The 18564-nt window shown below is 46.3% G+C and overlaps 1 protein-coding gene across 1 annotated transcript in view; it reads left to right on the forward strand.

The window, feature by feature from the left end:
* CACNA2D4 (calcium voltage-gated channel auxiliary subunit alpha2delta 4) overlaps positions 1–18564 on the forward strand; it is a 128929-nt gene that overhangs the window by 56285 nt on the left and 54080 nt on the right. The window contains exons 26-27 of the mRNA XM_027668482.1: positions 935–1062; positions 4406–4486. Of these exons, the coding sequence (XP_027524283.1) occupies positions 935–1062; positions 4406–4486 (209 nt within the window). The remainder of the gene's footprint in view (positions 1–934; positions 1063–4405; positions 4487–18564) is intronic.

An 18564-nucleotide genomic window follows, 5' to 3' on the forward strand; every position in this document is an offset into this window, starting at 1 on the left:
GCTCAAGCACTGCAGTTCCTCCATCACACCATAGAATGTTAGGGGGCTGGAAAGCACCTTAAAGATCAACTAGTCCCAAACCCCCTGCCATGGGCAGGGGCACCTCCCACTAGACCAGGTTGCTCAGAGCTCCATCCAACCTGGCCTTGAACACTGCCAAGGTCAGGGCATCCACAACCTCCCTGGGCAACCCGTTTTAGTGTCTCACCACCTTCGCAGTAAAAAATTTCTTCCCAATACTCAACCTAAATTTCCCCTCTTTCAGTTTGTACCCATTACTCCTTGTCCTATCACTACAGCTCCTAATGAAGGAGTACCTGCGGTCCCCTTCAGATACTGGAAGGTTGTTATGAGGTCTCCACTCTGAGGGACTCCTGAGGAGATCGGGATTTGGCTACAGTAGCGCGACCTTACGCTTGGGGTGGTTTTTGTTAGGAGACTGCCCAATCCCCCTTTCCTCACCTGCTCCCCGTTCCCCTGCGGTAACTCACGGCCACATTCCAGCGCCACGTGCGCTCCCTTCTCCCGCCCGCTCCCACCTGCCGCGCTTCACCTGTGGCACTCCCGGCCCTGCCCCTGCTCCCCGCGGGGTAACCCGCCCCGGCGGGGCAGGGGGATGCCCCCTCATCCCGCCCTTCCCGGGCTCCAAGCCGCAGGTCCCGGGAATCGGCGGCAGCACCGCCCGCCGCGGGGCTCGGCCGGGCCAACAGCGGCACCTGGCGGCGGCACCGGGCCCGGGAGCATCCGCCCCTCACGGTGAGGGGGAGCCCGGCACTGCCCCGGGGGGACACCGTGCGCCCCTTTCGCTCGGTAAGCCCCGGGCGGTGAGAGGAGGGCGATGTGCCCAGCCCCGGGGGTCGCGCTGCGGTGCCCCCGAGGAGGGCACGCCCTCCAGCCCTTGAACAGCGGCCGCCCTGGGTTCTTCTCCCGGCAGGAAATTCCTGACACAGAAGGACAAGGAAAGTATCTTCACTATGGACCACTTCCCTCTGTGGTACCGCCGGGCGGCTGAGCATCCCCCCGGGAGCTTCATCTACAGCATTGTCTCGGAAGACGATTCAGGTAACCCCAGCCTGAACTCAGAGGAGAGAGAAAGAGAAAGCTTTTCACATCTTGCATCCCGCACCACGCCCATCCCGATGCCTTTATGGCTGCTTCCCGCTTGGTGGGAATTGCTAAGACCTGACCGCTGGGTGTTACCTTCACAGCAGTGTAGAGGCACAGAGGTCGTGGCCGAGATACTGGTCAGAGCAGAAAGGTAAAGCTACAAGTTTTGGGGAAGGCAGTCAGGGCTGTGTAATGCAGAGTCACAGAGGAGGTGAAGGATGCGTGGAAATGCAGGGCTTGGGTAGATGGAAAGATTTAGGGAGGTGGGAGTTGTGGGAACAGAAGTTACACGTGGAACTGGAGAACACATGAAACGTGAGAAGGGAACAGGCAAGGTGTTGCAGAAGGAATGAGACACATAGGTGTGACCAGGCTTGGGAGGGAACATCAGCTATACTGGATGACAGTAGCAGCTGGCACAGATGAGGGACCATCAACACTCAGTCAGGAAGTCTAAGTTTAGAGGGTGTCATTTTTTCCATCACCACTTTCCATGGATGGGTTTGTTATGGAAGATGGCAGAGGAAAAGGGTGGGGAAAAGGCTTTTCCACAGCACTGGTGCCCTGCATCCTTCCTACTAGAATGTAGCATCAATAAAGAAGTTCAAACACTAGAGGAAAGCAAGGAGTAGCTTTTCAATGTCTGTTGTTTAGGGTGTTGGTTCCTGTGAGTATGCAGGGCCAGCCAGGACCTCCTCAAAGGCTGGAAGAGAACAGAAGAGCCTAAAAAGAAACAAACAAAACAAAATATTCATGTGAGACTCCTCCACAGAAAGCAGAAATCCCCTCTGTGCTCCTCCCTGGCCCCTAGCTCTTCATCTCTGTCATGGAGCTTGGCACTTTAGCTGTTAAAGCTTTTTGTGGTGCAGTGGTGGGAGGCTGGTGGGTGGGAAAGCAAGTAGCAAAGTGAAGAAAACCAGGCTTGAAGGCAAGAGATGAACCAGGATGTAAAGCGGGAGGGATGGAATGAGAAAATACTTGAAACCTCTCTCACAAGAGCCTCTCTCTGCCCAGCACCCTTAAATATCACTTAAAAGTCAAGTGTGGAGGGAGGGGGAGAGAAGGCAGGAAGGACCTTTTACTCCCCTGCATATGTCACAACATTTGCTCTTTGGAATAGGGCATGGGTTAGAAAACCAGGCAGTGACACCCTGTGGGACTTCCTAGGGCAACCATTACCCACAGCAGTCACTCCTGACTTAGCACTTGGGTTGTGGTTTGCTGTGGCTTTCTTAGAAGTAATGGGTAGTTATGCATAAACACAGAAAACACGTAGCTGCCACTAGTTTTTGTTTTACATGGCTATTGGTCAGAAGCTTCAATCAAGTCTAGAACGCCATTCACCTGGAAACCCTGCAGGCACATTGTAAGAAGTAGTATATGACCCTGAAGACCTTGTACCCTAAACTCTAAGGGAGATTAGTAGTCTCTTTAGGGATGAGCAGCTGGGTTTAGAGGGACTGTGATCCATGAGATCACACAATATACCTGGAAAGAGCCAGGAAATAATACTCAGTGCTTCTGAGCCACAGGGGTTCACTGTAAAGGAAAGTCCAGGCCCTTCCTTGACATCCAGTGAAGCAGGGCTGCCCTACCTTTTAGCCAAAATAGGTCACCCAGTTTCTTATTAAATTCTGTTAGATGCTGAAGTCCCCTTTTCATGTTTTCCACGATTCCCTGCCCAGTGACAAGGGGTTTTCATGGCTGATGGAATTCTAATCATATAAGAAGGAAGAGCCCCAAGAGCTACCTGCTGTGAAGGAAACCAGCAGGGAACAACTGCAGGTCATCAGAATACTTTATCCAGGGCACCTCCTTCCAGTGTCCAAAAGTCCCAGAGATAAAAAGACATCAGGGAACCCTCTGCATGTCAGGTAGAACTGTTCTTGCAGCCCAGATCTCTCGTGTGTTGGATGAGATTTTTTTTCCAGAGACATTACAGGTATTTTGCTTCTTTGTCCCATCCGAGGAAGAACAAGACATTTGAGATTCAACATAAAGGCAGGATCATGCCCAAGGCATGTGAGCATAAGTTGGCTGGGTAGTGTTTCACGAGGGTTTTCCTATTTCTGACACCCTTGAGCAGGTTAATGAGGCTTTGGTCCAAAAATCAAAAAACAGTGAGAGCCTCCAGGCTAAACTGTGGTAGAATCTGAATTGTGCTATGGACACACTGGGTACCACCTAGAATGATGAAAGCAGAAATGGAAAGCAGTAACAAATGCTGGAGCTGTTGGGAAAGAAAGAATCCCTGATGCATCTGTCTAAGCAAGAGATTTCCATGCAGCATGCAAGGAGAGAATCAGTTACAGACCAGATCGATCATACTGACCTTTAAACTGTCCCCTGGCAGTTCCAGAAGAGGTGCCCCAGCTGAAGCTAATCTAATAACTTTAAAAAAAATACAGAAATGGGATCTGCCACATGGACAATTGCAGACTGAAACAACTGGAGTTACACAGGCAGAGGAGGTTGGGTTCAGTTGCTTAAGCCTATCCAGCCATGTTATTTTAAATGCCCTGTGGGAGCTGGGAGATCTACACAGGGCTGGCAGATGTGACACAGGACTTACAGGATGCTTAAAACAGCAGCTCAAAGATAATCGGGAGACCCTGGGGCATAACAGAGTTTGAAGTCCCAGAGGACCTTGTTTCTAAAATGGAGTGCACCCTGGAAGTACCTGGGAGTGCTTTGTCTGCCTCTGCAGTTTGTGGTGCTGGTCTGGCTTGGGTAACTGAGCTAGACATAAGCCCAGCCTTTACTGTGCAAGTGTTGTCAGAATTACATGTCCTGCTTCTCCTCTGTCTACAGAGTTTAGATGGTGCATTAAGCAGAACAGCTTTCTGGCCTAAGAGAGGCTCTACGTGTCCAAAATCGAGGAGGCCAAACCTTTACATTTTATCTTAGAATCACGGAATGTTTGAGGCTGAAATATCATTTAGTTCCACCCACCCTGCTAGGTGGTGTGTCTCCTGCAGGGACACCTTCCACTAGACCAGGTTGCTCTGAGCCCCATCCAGCCTGGCCTTGTACACTTCTTTTACGCTGAGGATGCTACTTTTATCATGAGACATCATCTAAAAGGCAAAAAAAAAAAAAAATAAAATCTACTCATAACCCGTTAACGTTGCTTATGTGTCTTGAAAGATGCAGCCCTCGAAACTCTGGGATATTTTAGAGTTGATACATGTGTACACACTGTCCTGGATGAGAAAATGTGTGAGCAAGCTGCTCCTGCTGCATTTTACTCCTCTCTGGTGGTGAGCTAACCAAGCCTGCTGTGTTTGTGTCTTGGCAGAGGGAGGTGACCTACCGCAAGTGGTGACCGTGAGCACGGCTGTGTCCGTGTCTGTGGATGGGAAGATGGGGATTGCTGCAGGTAGGACATTCTGGTGTCTCTTTTCATCTTGAATGAAACAGTTGCATTTTTCTATGGAGTGTGGGAGCTGAGAGCTCTTAGCTTGTCATTCAAGGGAAGTGATGGGAGCCACAATAGATTGTGATGTTGAAAACTAGGCTCAACAGAGAATAATAGAGCAGGTACTGAATGGCTGACAGGCTTCTGAAAGGGGAACTGGCTGTTTGAAAGGAAGCTTCCCATTGTCAGTGCTGGTGAATTTGTGGATTGAGACTCTTTCTCTGGAGCACAAGTAGGTTGAGAGGTCCGTGCAGGTTTAAAACTCTTTGCAGGAGACACTTTTGGCTTTGGAAAAGCGTCATGTTCATGCATCTCCACTGTTACCTCGGCTGAAAAACGAAGTTTTGCTGGTGGAATGGATGTGTTGCTAGATCTCCAACTCAGACCTATAGATTGCCAAACTTATTGCTGTATCTGAGCTTTAAACTCCTTTTGGCAGACCTTCACTAGACTCTGCATCTACTTTTGGAAAATTCATACAGCACATTATTTCCGGCAGAACCCCAAAGCTTTTGAAGATTTACCATTTTCTGTATTAATTGCTTCAGCCTTTGTGGAAGTACAGTAAACTCACAAGTGAAACAGAGCACCCATTTAACAAAGAAAAATCAACATAAATCAATAACACTGGTGTCATACCCAACTTAAATGCTTGGTATAGGAGTATTGGGGTAAGAGAAGATGTAGTTCTTACCCCAAGTTTTTTTTAGAACCTGGAAGTGTTGACCAATGGAAGAGGTTGATGGAACAGGTAATGGAGTAATTATCACTAGAAATACAGTGTGATGCAAAGCTTCTTGTGAAAGAATGGTTGGTGTTAAAGGAGCTTTGTATGGTGGAAGGAATGACTGATGGAATAGATACCAAACAACAACTTTCTTATAGTTATATATAGTTATATATATATATATATATCCAGTAGAGAGAAGGCCATACAGCAGATACCTTCAGATCACAGAGCCTGATATTGCTTTTTCCTAGGCTGGGTAGTACACAGGGAATGATCTTCCATACTACTACTAGTCAGTGAGACTGTGGCAATTTAACTTCATCTGATGAAGTGTTCCTTAATTTCCAGGCTTCTAGTAAGTTCTATCTGAGAGTGGTACTCTTTAAATATCACTTGGGCATTAAGAAAGTACTTATAAGCTGAAGGAAGGGTGTTATGAAATAGCACTTTTCACTAATTCATGTTAAGCCCAAAACCAGAAAATTGTTATGAAGTTTCTCCAGAGATACCTGTAAAATAGAGATGGTTTCAGCAAAGTTCACGTTAATAGGTGCTTGGATCATAGAAACTGCTCTCCAAATTTATACTAGCTGGCACTGTTATACCCAGCAGAGAAAGAAAAGAGCATTGAAACTGTACCAAGGGTCCCTGTGCAGCACTGGAGCATTTTTCTAAATATTTAAAAACAAAGACCATGTGTTTTTCATGGTCTTTTTGCTTCCCTTTCCTGACCTGTGAGTTAGAGCAGAGGCACAGCAGTAGTTCATCTGGCACTCAGCATAAATACAGGGAAGGAAACTTCTTGGTGGAAGCGCTGGAGCAAGAACAAGTGGCAGGAGGATCTGCCCCTGACAGAGCCATTTTTCTTCTGTCAGCAGCGCTTTTCACAACCCCTGTGGAGATTTTCACCCACTCTCTTATGCTGCATACTGAATTGACTGTCTGTGTGGACATGCTGTGAAGGGGCAGGATCCTTTGCAGAAGGTGGAAAGAACAGCAGAGGACAGGAAAACAAATCATGTTAAAACAACAACAATAAGGTAGAAAATCTGTCATTTATGGAAATGATACAGAACAAACCAGTGTTCTCACTGGCAACCACAGAAGCTGAGACACAGAAATGAATTTTCAGTTGGTTTTGTCCCTTAAGGCTACCATGGTCCCTGTCACTAAAGGCCCATTAGGTGACTTGACCACAAGCATCTTCTCACACATGGTGTGTGTTCTTCATTCCTGGTTTCTTATGCTTTGATGAAAACTACCCATCTTTCATCCACGGTGTGGGCTCAATGGCAGCATCCAGACAATTACTTTCTCCCAAAGGGTCCAAAGTCCTCATCCCCCCCTTGACTTCAGCAGGAGTGCCAGGGTTTGCTGAGATATGACCCATCTGCTGGTTTGGGTGTCAGCTTACACCATGTTTTGGGGGTTTCAGAGAGGAAAAAGGTGTTTTATCTATATTACCCTTTGCTTTGTTTCCAGCAGTGACTAGGTTCATCATCTGAGTCTTTCATACTAGAAGTCATTAAAAAAAGGACAATAACTGTGGTGACACTACTTATTGAAATACTATTTTTTATTGAGGATGTCAGCTTTGAGAGTAAGGATGTAGGTCTCACTTCATCTCCCCTCACACTAATATTCTGAGTGGCTAGATCCTGATTCTAGGGGACTTCATCCTACAGCAGTGTCTCCAGTTCAGTTATGCTGGGCTGTGCTGCAATACCATCCTGAGTACAGGAGAGAGGTAAAGGAAGGCGAGACACAACAAGAGGCAATCAGAGCAGAATGGAATGCAGATTGTTGTTATTATTATTATTGTTATTCAGATGGCATCAGCCCTCAGTGGGATTGATGCTGTATTCATTTAGGGTTATGATGCTAGCAGAAGTTTGGTACCCAGAACTGGTTCCCAGAAAGCCAAATATCTGGGTAGACTTGTAGTTTCTGAATAAATGCAGTCGCAGTTCTATAGAAGGGAAACAACAGAGACTTTTTAAGTGCCCCTATAAAAGAACAAGTGGTATGAACTGGCCTGTCATTCTGCCAGTGATCATTACTGTCACTTGTTTGACTTGATGGTGCTTGAGGGGATTTGTAAGCACTTTGAAATGTTCACTATGCATGCAGTGAAAAATTAAGCTCCAGGATTTACAGCCATGCCCGTGGGGAGGGAGCACCCTCAGTGTCCCCGTGGGGAGAACATCAGTGGTGGAGTGTTGGGCCCCTTTTTTTCTGGCAGATGAATGTCAGTCCCCAGCCAAGGCAGAGTAAGGCAAACTGGTAAAATCAAATCTCCAGGCAGATGACACAGGTCTGGGTGCTGTCAGGGAGTGAGGGAGCAGTCAGATGGGATTAGAGAGTAGCCAGTCTAGAGGGCTGAGAGAAGGGATGGAGGAGGGAATACAAGGGCCTCCTTACTCCCATTTCAATCTGGTTTAGCTCAGTGGGAAATCCCAGAATGTATTTGAGGGATGTCAAGGCTGCTTCTCTTGCCTTTAGAGATGCTACTCCACACAAGGACAGGTGGGGAGGTGGCCAAATTCAGGAGAGAAAAGCGGTGTCCCCTACCCTTTCTGCTTTTCACTCATCCCTCTCCTTCCCCCATGGGCCAATCCTGGGGCACAAGGTGGGTGCACAAAGGGTATGGGCAAATTTCTTGGAGGACGTGGTGGAGCCAAGGCAGAGTCCACTTGTGTGAGCTGAGTTGGTGTGGCCTCTTGGGTGGGAAGCCACACAGGGAAACCTACCCCTGGCTTGACTATATACCCATTTCTTGGAATTAATAATATCTACCTGCTATGTTGTGCTTTGCCACTTCAAAGCATTATGCAAACATTAAGTAATGCCTGGATGATTAATTATAATTAACGAGAAGGCAGCTATTCTACTGGGATGTCAGTCCAGAACCTTTCACGCACACTAACGTTGTTGGAAATGAGAAATAAGGCATGGTGATGGCACTCTCCCCAAGCCATGTCCTGCCCCAGATAGCACTGTCATCTGCTCCCTCCCTTGAGTCAGTAGCCCAGGGCTTCCTGGTCCTCGGGGTGCAAGGCAAAAATCACATGTAGTTGCTGACAGAAGCTTTTAGTGATTTAAAGCCCCGGTGAAACTACTGGAATGTGCACAGGAGTTCAGCTGTCACTCTGGGCTGTGTATGACGTCTCTTTTATTGCCTGACCTTCTTGCTGTTCGACTTAGGTGGCTGTCAGCTGGCTGCCAGTCCCAGCAGGGGCAGGTAGGGGTTTCTTTCCATTAGGTTCCTGGCCATGGTTGTCAGGTTTCAGGGATGGGAAACGGACGATGGGGCATGCAAAGGCTCCATGGTGCCCAATAAAAACAATCCAAATGGGCACTTGGGAGATGCAGGTTCATTTTATACAACACTTAGCTCCTCTGTTTGTATTGAAAGTTACTGTTCTTAGCAGCAGTGATTGGAACACAGTGAAATCATTATCCCCTGACACCAACAGTATATACAGATGTATTTGAGGAGAGCTCTAGGCAAGCTCAAACAAGGGCCAGAGAAGAGAAATATTGTCTCTATTCTAAAGAGGGAGTTTTGGGACACTGAGTTATTAAGACCAGTATTTTTGGAAGAGCTCTGTACTCACAGCAGGAGCAGATTGAAAAAAAAAAAAAACAAACCAACCAAAAAACCCAAACTTATGTTTTTTTCCAGAGGTATTTGAAAACGATCAGTCTGAAAAGTAGATAATGGGAAGTTATTTTGCCATTTTACCACTGGTTAATATTCCACCTCTATCATTCTGACAGAAGCTCTTCATTTGAAAAGCGATTCCTGGCCAGCGTGATGTCTCTTCCTTGGTCCCCAGTTTTGGATACCTGCTGTCTGTTACCAGCCAGCAGGGACAGGAGCTGCAGGTGGCTTTTTCAGCAGTTCTGTTGCTGTGGCATCTTTTCAAACTAATCTACACACAATTCTATATTCCTACAGTTTTGTTGCTTGGATGGATAAAACATTTCAACCTTCTCTCTAGAAAGTGACAGTTGCTTCCATAGAAGCTGCTAAAAGGCATGGAAATAAGCTATAATAGCATAAGCATATTTTACATTGGAATAGCTGTATCTTAGCTAGAGAATTAAATTTATTTCACTGGTCTGGTTCAGAAACCAGCAGAAAGGTACCCACACAAAACTTGAGGGCAGCCAACCTCTTGTGTGTATGCTGCAGTATTCAGAAGGAATGCTGTCCCTCTTTTGATCCTGAAGGTTGTGCCTAAGTTGTCCCAGTGCAGAGACTTCTGTCAGCTCTTGAGTCATCACCAGGTGCCTTTATGGAAATCACGGTCCCCCCGCATCCAGTGGTAGGATGGATAAAAAGAAGGAAGATTCAACTCATTTTTAGCCCATCACCTGCTATGTTTGGTTTCTGTCTGATGTCAGCCCCTTCTGGCAATCCCCGAAGCACAAGCAGTTTCTTGCTCATCCCTTTGATCTGACAAAATGAGAGACATCTGAAGGGGCCGTGCCCTGGCACTGAGTCATAGGAAGTGTTGGGGCACTGCAAGGCAGAAATGCTGATGGTTTTAGTGCCAAAAGCAGCCGGGCCTTCTCCACCTCTCAGGATACCTGTCTGGGGCACATTTGGCTGGTCTGAGGGTAGAGCAAGTAGTTCATGGGCCACAGTATCCATTACATAGTGCCATTGGAGTGCCAAGACCAGTGTTTCTTGCACTCTTCATCTACCCATCTGCCTGCCATCCATTGAGTTCTACTTCTGTACTGAGCCTTGGGGGAGAGACCTGTAAGCATACAGGCTGCTTTTTGGGGCGTTTCTGGTGCAGACACAAACTGATCTATGAGCCAGACAAAAGTGAGGTGGTTGCGTTGTTTTGCACTGACTCTGATATTACAAACTTTGCCTTTCACCAAGGTTTGGTGTAGGTGCTGGGGCCACATGGTTCCCTGTTCAGAGCTGATTATCCTCCAGCCATGTCAATGAACAGTAGAAAGAGCAAACATCTACCTACAGAACTCCAAATAGATGTCTCCATGCATAGACAGTAGCTGGCAACAAGAGGGGAAAATAAGATGATTTTATCCTCAAAAGAATGCTAAAAATAGGCATGTGAGACATCTTCCATAGTTTTCTGTTCACCCTGGCTGGACCTTAGCAATTTCCATTTCTTCCGTGGTGTATCTGCCATCTGCACAGGCTGTAAGATCTTCAGTACAGGAATGATGCCTCCTCCCTGTGTGTGCAGACATTGCCTTTTGCCTTGGGAGGAGTCCTTGTCTGGGGAACAAGTGAAGAGAATAGCCAATTCTGTAGAATAAATATTTCCTTCTAGTCCCTGCTGAGTGCCAGAGTTTGCACACTGTACCACTTACTGGGAAAAGAGCACTAAGTGACTGAGCCCCTTGTGCCTGTGCCCAGGCCCTGCCCTCACCGCCCTTTCAGAGAATTTCCTCAATGGGACACCAAAACAAATTGGGGTTTTCTCTTGTGGGGGTCTGGTGAGGCCTCTCTCCAGCACATCCTCAGTCCTGCAGCCTGTTCCAGGCTGGAGCTCAAGCCCAGGACCCTGTTCTTGCCTGTGCATAGCAGGAATCTTCTAGCCTGAGGTTATCCATCACCACTGCTTCTACAGCTCCTCTGATTGCCATGGTTGTCACTCTTGAAGGGAAAAGAGCCCTTGACACCAGCTCAGGAGAGACTTGCATATAGCTGGATTTTTTAGATTGGCACCTGGCGCCTTTGCCATGTTCCCTTTGCTTGCAAATTATTTGATATCATTTTAATTCTGAGCCGAATTAGAGCAGTGCACGGGTTGCCATAGCAACCATTTCCTTGTGCCTTTTGGTCTGACTCATTGCAGACAATTACTCTTGCGCTCCAGGATTCACAGATGTGATAGGAGAAGAATCATGTGCTGGGCTTTCAACTTTTTTTACTTTTAATTTCCTTCCCAGCCTCTCTCCCATTAACTCCTGCATAACCAGCATCAACAGGGACCTGTATCTCTGCCCAGGGCCACATGGCCCCGAGGGAGCACACTGCAAGTGGAGTATGTGTAGGTGCACAATGTTTGAGGGGATTTGTGCATACCTGTGGGTATTTATATACATAAACAGTTTCTCTGCAGTCTATGGCTTGGGATACCTGTCTGAACGTCTGGTTAGGGACGTGCACAGATATTTATACCCATGGAGCGATTTGCACTTATTCTTGTCTGTGGTGGGGCTACGTGCTCACACGTGTTTTCTGTGTGTGCACACGGGTATGGGCGTGATTAATCCCTGTGGACATGGAATTTTACCCACTGTGCAGGGTCTACCAACATACACTGAGTGTTTAGGGGGACTGACAAAGTGCGAGGGGCACAAATGGTCCAGGACCTTCCGTTTGGAGCTGTGCGGAGATCCAAATGTCAAGCAAGTGGCACTGACACCTCTGACCAAGCAGGGTCCACACCTAAATCCCTGTGTGAATTCAAGGACAGTACTTTACCTTGCTCACACCTGTCCCCCCAACACCCCATATCTGTGCATCTAAAGTCCGTGGAGTAAAGCAGAGTCATCCATGTGAGGACTGCAGCCTTAGCACAGGTATAATCGATGTCATGAGCTGTATTAGGACCTACAGCTCATCAGAGAAGCAAAGTCACGTGAGAAGATGCTGAAAAGGATCACACAAGCATGTGTGATCATAAATACGAACATAAGCAGTCTGTAGATGTAGGGATGAAGGTGGCAAATATCACAGCAGAGGAGGTTATAGGAAACGTCTGGTAAGATGGTTTAGCTGAAGTTCAGCCAAGGCACAAGCAGACAAATTTTGCAAGGTGAGAACCACAGAAACTTAGCAGATCTGAGTAAAGCTCCAGTCTACTCCTAAGAGACATTCTTTTTACCACCAAACTCAACCTGAATTCTTCTTCTTCTGCCCTGCCTATCACCTAAGGCACAAATCTCCCCATCATAAGCCTATATTAAGGGACTCTGACTGCCATCTCTTTCCCCTCACAAGACTTTTTTCTTCTCTTCCTTTCCCTTGCTGGGATGCAGAAACCCCACTCTTAGGATCACTGGATAATTCTGGCCAGAAGGCACCTCTGGAGGTCTCTAGCCACCCTTCTGCTCAAAGCAGGGTCAACTGTGAAGCTGGACCAATTTGCTTAGAGCTTTATCACACGAAGAGTCCCAGAAATATTTCATGTTCCTCCCTAGTGCTCTTGCACTGTGCTCTCCTTGGTTGCACCATGCAGAAGCTGTACTGACAGCTATTCCCTTTCTCCCTGTCCTTGTGCTGTGTGAGGACTATCAGCAACTCGTCATTGCCCACTGGGAGCTGTGGAGGGGCTGAAGGCAAGGTGGTTTGCAGTGTGTATGGGCCCAGTGTTGGATGCTGAGGTAGGGAGCATGTGAGAGGAGAGGAAAGGAAAGAGCAGAAGGTAGATGTCCTGCTTCTGCATATGGGAGAGCCCTTGTCTGGAAGCCCTGGGGAGTCCCAGGCTTTCCCAAGGCAGTGTGGAGGCAGGGAGGAGAGGTTGTGTGTGCAGGAGGTAGGCAAGATGTGGACTACACTGCTGCCCAGAGTGTGTGGAGAGTGTTCTGCTGCTGACTCTCTGCACTGCTTTCACAGGCAGCAGTGCAAAGTCTGGAGTGTGGGGAGGGAGCAATTGAGCTTTTGGGGATGATGTGAAGCCCTCATTTCTGTAAAGAGCCCGATTCTCTTGCCCTCCATCTGTCTGCCACCACAAGCAACTGCTTAGGCTGCTTACGCTGGCTCTGCAGAGAGCCCGTGTGGAATGGAAAAAGAACAGACAGCAAAGAAATTGCCTTGCCTTGCCTTGCCTTGCCTTGCCCCTGCCTTGACCTGCCCTGCCTCCTTTTAGGGGTCAGAAAATATAGGGATAAAGTGCAGATTGCTTACAAATCAAGCTAAGTTAGACCTTGCAAAGCAAGTTAAAACAAAGAGCAGAAGACCCTTCAGCTATTTGAAAAGAAAAAAAAAAAAGAAGAAGAAGAAGAAGAAGTAGGGCCACTTCTGGCAATAAGAGCGCAGTTGAGATCAAGGAGTCTATAGCTTGAGCCAAAACCAAAGAGAACTCTGTGCTCAAGTTATTGATAAAGACAGAAATGTCGTCCTTGGGGAAAGAAACAAGCTGACTACCATGAATAAGCAGCTCAAGCTGCTTAGTGCACTCACAGTGCTGGGCCTGGGTGCTCTCTGGCCCTGGGAGCGCTGGCACGTGGAAACACAGGCTTATAGCAGAGGGCTTTTTTCAACTCTGCCCACAGTGGTGACTCCATGCAGCCTGGAAAAGTGAAAATTCAGCAGTTAGGATTAAGGAAGGGTGAGAAATAAGTTTGTCAGGCCTTTAAGTGTGACCTCTGTAATGTTTGTAGCACTTTAGAGGAGATCTTGAAGGAAAGTATAATTATTACCAAGCAGTTAGGGGGAAAGGGTTATCAATGCTAGATCATACCAGGGTAACCCAATAGCTTTCTTTCAGATGGTTGTTTTCATGGAAGGCAAAAGAAATTTCAAAGGCCTCATCTCTGTATTTCAGTAAAGCACTTGATGCAGTGCCACACAAGAAACAATTAGTTAAACTGGAGAAGATAAGAAAGGCAGAGGAGTTGTGAGGGGCAGGGAGGGAGAAGTTAATCTGGGAAGACAGCAGCAGCAAGATCACCTATCAAAGTCTAGCAAAAGGTTACTTGTTACGCTCCCTGTGCTCGCCCATGGGATTAGCCTTTGCTAATATTAACCTCAGACCCTATAGCTATAGATAGTGAGGAAGTATCCTGATAATTCAACACTAGAAGGCATTGCTAGTGCAGGGAAGGACCAGGACATCATAGAGAAAGCCTTATTTGACCTTGGCAGGAGTACCAGAAACAGAATGAATTTCAGTAGTGCGACAGACAAGGTCATATGCTTGACAACTAATAATAGAAATCTTCTGTAAGCTGGGAACTCTGTGAGATCTGGCAGAGAGCACAGCAAGCAGGACTAGAGGCAGCCCTTGTCTTCTGGGAACTGTTGGGCCAATTTTGCCAATGCTCAGTGAGGATCCCCAGTGTAAATTGTATTGCTCCCTGCTGCCCACAAAAAATTCAGGGAACTTTCGTCGTCGGCCAAGATGTGTCCTGAGATTCTTGCTGAAAGGCAGCTGGGTAGACTCATTAGGTAAACATATCCTGAGAAAGCTCAGGAAAAAAATGCTGGGATGGTGGCATGGTGGTGAGTGAAAGTGTGATGCAGTTGTGGACAAAGCAAATGCTGTTCTAGAAAGTACTTAGGGATGTTTTCCCAGTAGGGAAATGCATGGGCACTCCTACCCAAAGCCCTGTGAAACCTCCCCTCTAGTTTGTGTTACAGCTTTGGTCGAAGGAATACAGGCTGACACAGGAACAGACAGGATGAAAAGATGATGAGAGGAAAGGGAAGTCTGACTCTGTGAGAGGAACCTGGGAGCACCCAGCTTGTTTAACCACATGCAACCAAGCCAAAGTGGATAGGTTTGCTGTAATAGATGCATCTTGGAGGAAACATTTAAACTAAAGCACATGGTTGTATGGAGATAGTGTAGTACAGATAGGCAATGAAAATATTTAGAGTGGAAAATTAGAAGAGGGTTTCTATCTGTTGGGGTAATGCATCTTTACCCAGAATCTGAGGTAAAAAGACAAATGGGTTTAAGCTGGAGCTTGAGAAGTCTGTAAAAAGGAGGTAGTGCCTTGAATAGAAAGAGCTGAGACCATGTTAGTCTGCCAACCCTTCTCCATCACCAGGGAATGGGTGAAGTCCCTGGTCTCACCATGCCACAGTACAATAATAAGCAATGGACAAGGTGCAGGATGGTCACTCAAGGATGAGTGCAGCATTCCCTTTGGGCACAAGGATGGGCCTTCTTACCATCTAGTTCACACACTCCATGATTTTAGTCATGACTGAATAAAAATATGTTTGTTAATGCAGCTGAAAGCCCCAGCACAGCACCTGGAAGTCCAGAATGTAGGGGTGATCTAAACTCTTCTCTCAGCCTTTGGCAGCGTGGTGGTTTGTCTTGATTGATTTAGGTATTGCAAATTAAGGAATTGTGAGTAGAGAAACCCCTGCTTATGACAACAAGCCCTTGGAAACCAGGTGGGGATGTGGGGGCTGGTGTGTTTTGTGGCAGCTGAGAAGCGACAGTTGAGCAGAGCAGAGAAGGGAGAATCTGAAAAGCAGCTGGTCAGAGGCACTCACTGAAAAGGGAATGATCAGTCACAAGAGGATGAAAATAAGGGGGAGAGAGAAATAATAATTGGGGAATCAAAAACAAGTATGACCAGTGGGAGAGATGTGAAAAACAACCATATGAGGCCCTGAGTAGATGAAAAAAGTGGAGAATTCTAGAAGGGGACCATCCTCTTAAATAAAGGGCTAGATTTTCTCTTGCTAAGAATTGCTTAAATCTGGAGGCTCTTGTATAGAATGCAGTGAATTCATACTACTAAAAAGGTGGCTATGAGTGGGATCAGAACCAGTTATCCATAATCTGGCTTCCTCAAAATTACTAGTTAGGGGTTTGCCCTAGTATTTCCATATGACTCCACCTTTAAAGTAGGAACAATGTTCACACAGCCTAGTGAGTGGGCTGTGAGACATTGTTTGGTGGGCAGGAGTGGGGAAAGGTAATATTTATGATTTTATGGCAAAATCACGTCATATGTACAATACAGAGCACAGGTATTCATGGATGAGAAGAATACTTCTAAAAGGAGGAGGAAAAACTGTAAACAGTGTGACGATAGGCTACAGTGTTGTCCCAGAGGTGAGGAAATGGTTTGCAGGCAAAAGACTTAGTGAACTCAATCTGCTTTTTTTACCTAAAAGAAGACTGAGAGATGATTGGATTTAGAGCATAAAGTGCCTTCGCGGGGAGAGGTGCTGGTTACTGAAGGTTTATTTTTTTAATCTAGGGGAGAGAAGCATAACAAAAAATGTGATGGAAACCAAATAAATTCAAATTAGTTAGTAAGCATGAATGCTAACAGTGAGCATGAATAGTTAGTGTAGTAAGGTATGAAGGGAAACAGGATTTTTCCCTTTCTTGAATGTTTTTTAAATCAAAGGTAGATGCCTTTCTGGAAGATTCGACTTAGCTGCATGTAAACACTCACTGTTGGTCTTTCTACAGGATAACTTCTTTAATTTCTGTTTCATAAGCTAAACAGATTGAGCTCTTTAAGCCTTTCACAGGAAGGCATTTTCTGCCACCCTCAAATAATGTTTGTGGTTCTTTTCCACACGATTTCCAAGTAGCGTGCAATACGCAGAAGGTCAGACTGGATGATCTAAAGTCCCTTCTGGCCTTTATATTCTCTGAATCTCTGCCTCTGTGAATTCATTAATGTTTGCAAGCTCCCAGAGAGCTGCCAAAGGCAAGCACTATAGAAATGCAAAGCATTGTTGTTTCTCTGCATATTTCCCCTGAGCTTTATGCAGAGCTGGTTGAATATCTCAGGGTATGGTCTGTGCGTGTTGCCTCAAATGAAATACCTGCGTCCCTTCGCTCCTTCGGCGCCCTTTGCGACTTGATTTTCTGCGGCTGTTGTAACAAAACAAGTTTATTCCCGAGTTAGGACGCAGAAAAGGCAAATGGGAAGGGGCAGATCTCTGCTTGGAGCCCCAAGCAAAGAGTGGCACGTTGTTGTCCTGGCCCAGCAGCTCCATGCGAGGCAGAGTTATTCTTAGCATCGCGCTTTGCTTCCTCCTTGGCTCCAGGTGCCCTGCACATGGTGTCTGCCTGGCTGCAGCACAGCATAACAGTAGGAAGGACAGATCTGGCCCCTGTTGGTTGCTTTTCCCCCCATCCTCTGTGGGGAGAAAAACTGTGGTTTTGCTGCCTTGTCCCCAGATTTCCAGGGCTCCTACAGACGGGAAGAGCTCTCCGAAATGACACAGGGAATCTTTATTTACTTGCACTGCATTCTGTAACCGTCCTCATTGGGGAATGCTTATTCTTTTGTTTGTATTGTTCTTGGAGGGAGGGCTCTTTGGTCCTCAGAAATCCCATGCTAGGACTTGCACTTATCTGATCAGCTGACCCTCTGACCTGTGCTTCCAATCAGTGCTGGCAAACGCTCTTCAAGCCAGCACAGCAGTCTGCTGATGAACAAGATACTGAAGAGGAATTCTATTTTATACATTTTATATGTTATATATTACATATTTACATGGTTATATATGGTGTTATATGTGTGCATGAGTAGATAGGTAGGCAGGACAAATGCATTTGCCAATATAAAATAATAATCAAATTATAATAATCAAATTGCAGAAAATTACAGCCTGCTCCCAGATAGTTCATGAACTGAAAAAGCCTGGAGTCATCAGATGAGTGTGTTGGCTTTGCTTTTTTTCTATTCTGTGTTTCTGGTATTATATGAACTGCTTAGCAGTATCTGTGTGCACTCCTCTACCTACATGGCAAAATTAGACTAAACTATGTGTCATAGACACCATGGTATTAAACAATACTGGTGACTCTCTTGCAGCACATACCTTTTTAGCAGCACAGATGCTTCAGCTCTTATCGGATTAAGAGTATCTGGGTTCTGTTCCCAGTTTCTCTCTGAAGATCAGCCTGAGACTAACAGGGTGACTTGAGTATAGCAGTGTGAGTAGGGTGGCACAAGGGTTTGCTTGTGGTGGGGCTTAACATCTTTTGTGGTTCCACATGCGTCAGGATGAGCTTTTTTCTCACAGGATGAGAATGTGATGAATTGTGTATGCTTAGCACTGAAAGTGGCAAAGTGGGGAATTTAAACTTCTTAGCTGTGTGTGATAGACCAAGCCAGTGAACAGCTGGTGGAGAGACTCTTTTAGCTCCAGGGGTGACAGCTTGTGTACTTGGGGTGCAATAGGATTAGACTGCAATTTCCATCCATTTCAAAATAACCTTGCTCAAGAGGGTCAGGAATCTGGAGATGTAGGAAGCCATAGCTCACTATTTGTTACATTACGTTCTAATTAAAAAAAAAAAAAAAAAGGCTTTTGGAATCAAATTTGACCTGAATATAACTCCGTTGGCTTCTGCGTTCTTACACTAGGGATTAATTTGGCCCTTTCTACTTTTATGTAATGAGCTGATTGCCACAGTATCTTATCCTTGTTACACAATCACCCTTGTCTGGCTGTGTCCCTGGAGCACTGTGTGTGTGTGTTTCTAGATCTGGGGTCTCACCTTGACTGTGTGTCTAGTCCTAGAGCCTCACCCTGAGTTACACTGATATACTCTGTGTGTGTGTGTGTGCATGTTCATTCCGAGTTCCAACAGTGTGT

The sequence above is a fragment of the Corapipo altera genome, unplaced genomic scaffold, assembly GCF_003945725.1.
Source record: "Corapipo altera isolate COAL_440 unplaced genomic scaffold, ASM394572v1 1, whole genome shotgun sequence".
NCBI lineage: Eukaryota > Metazoa > Chordata > Aves > Passeriformes > Pipridae > Corapipo > Corapipo altera.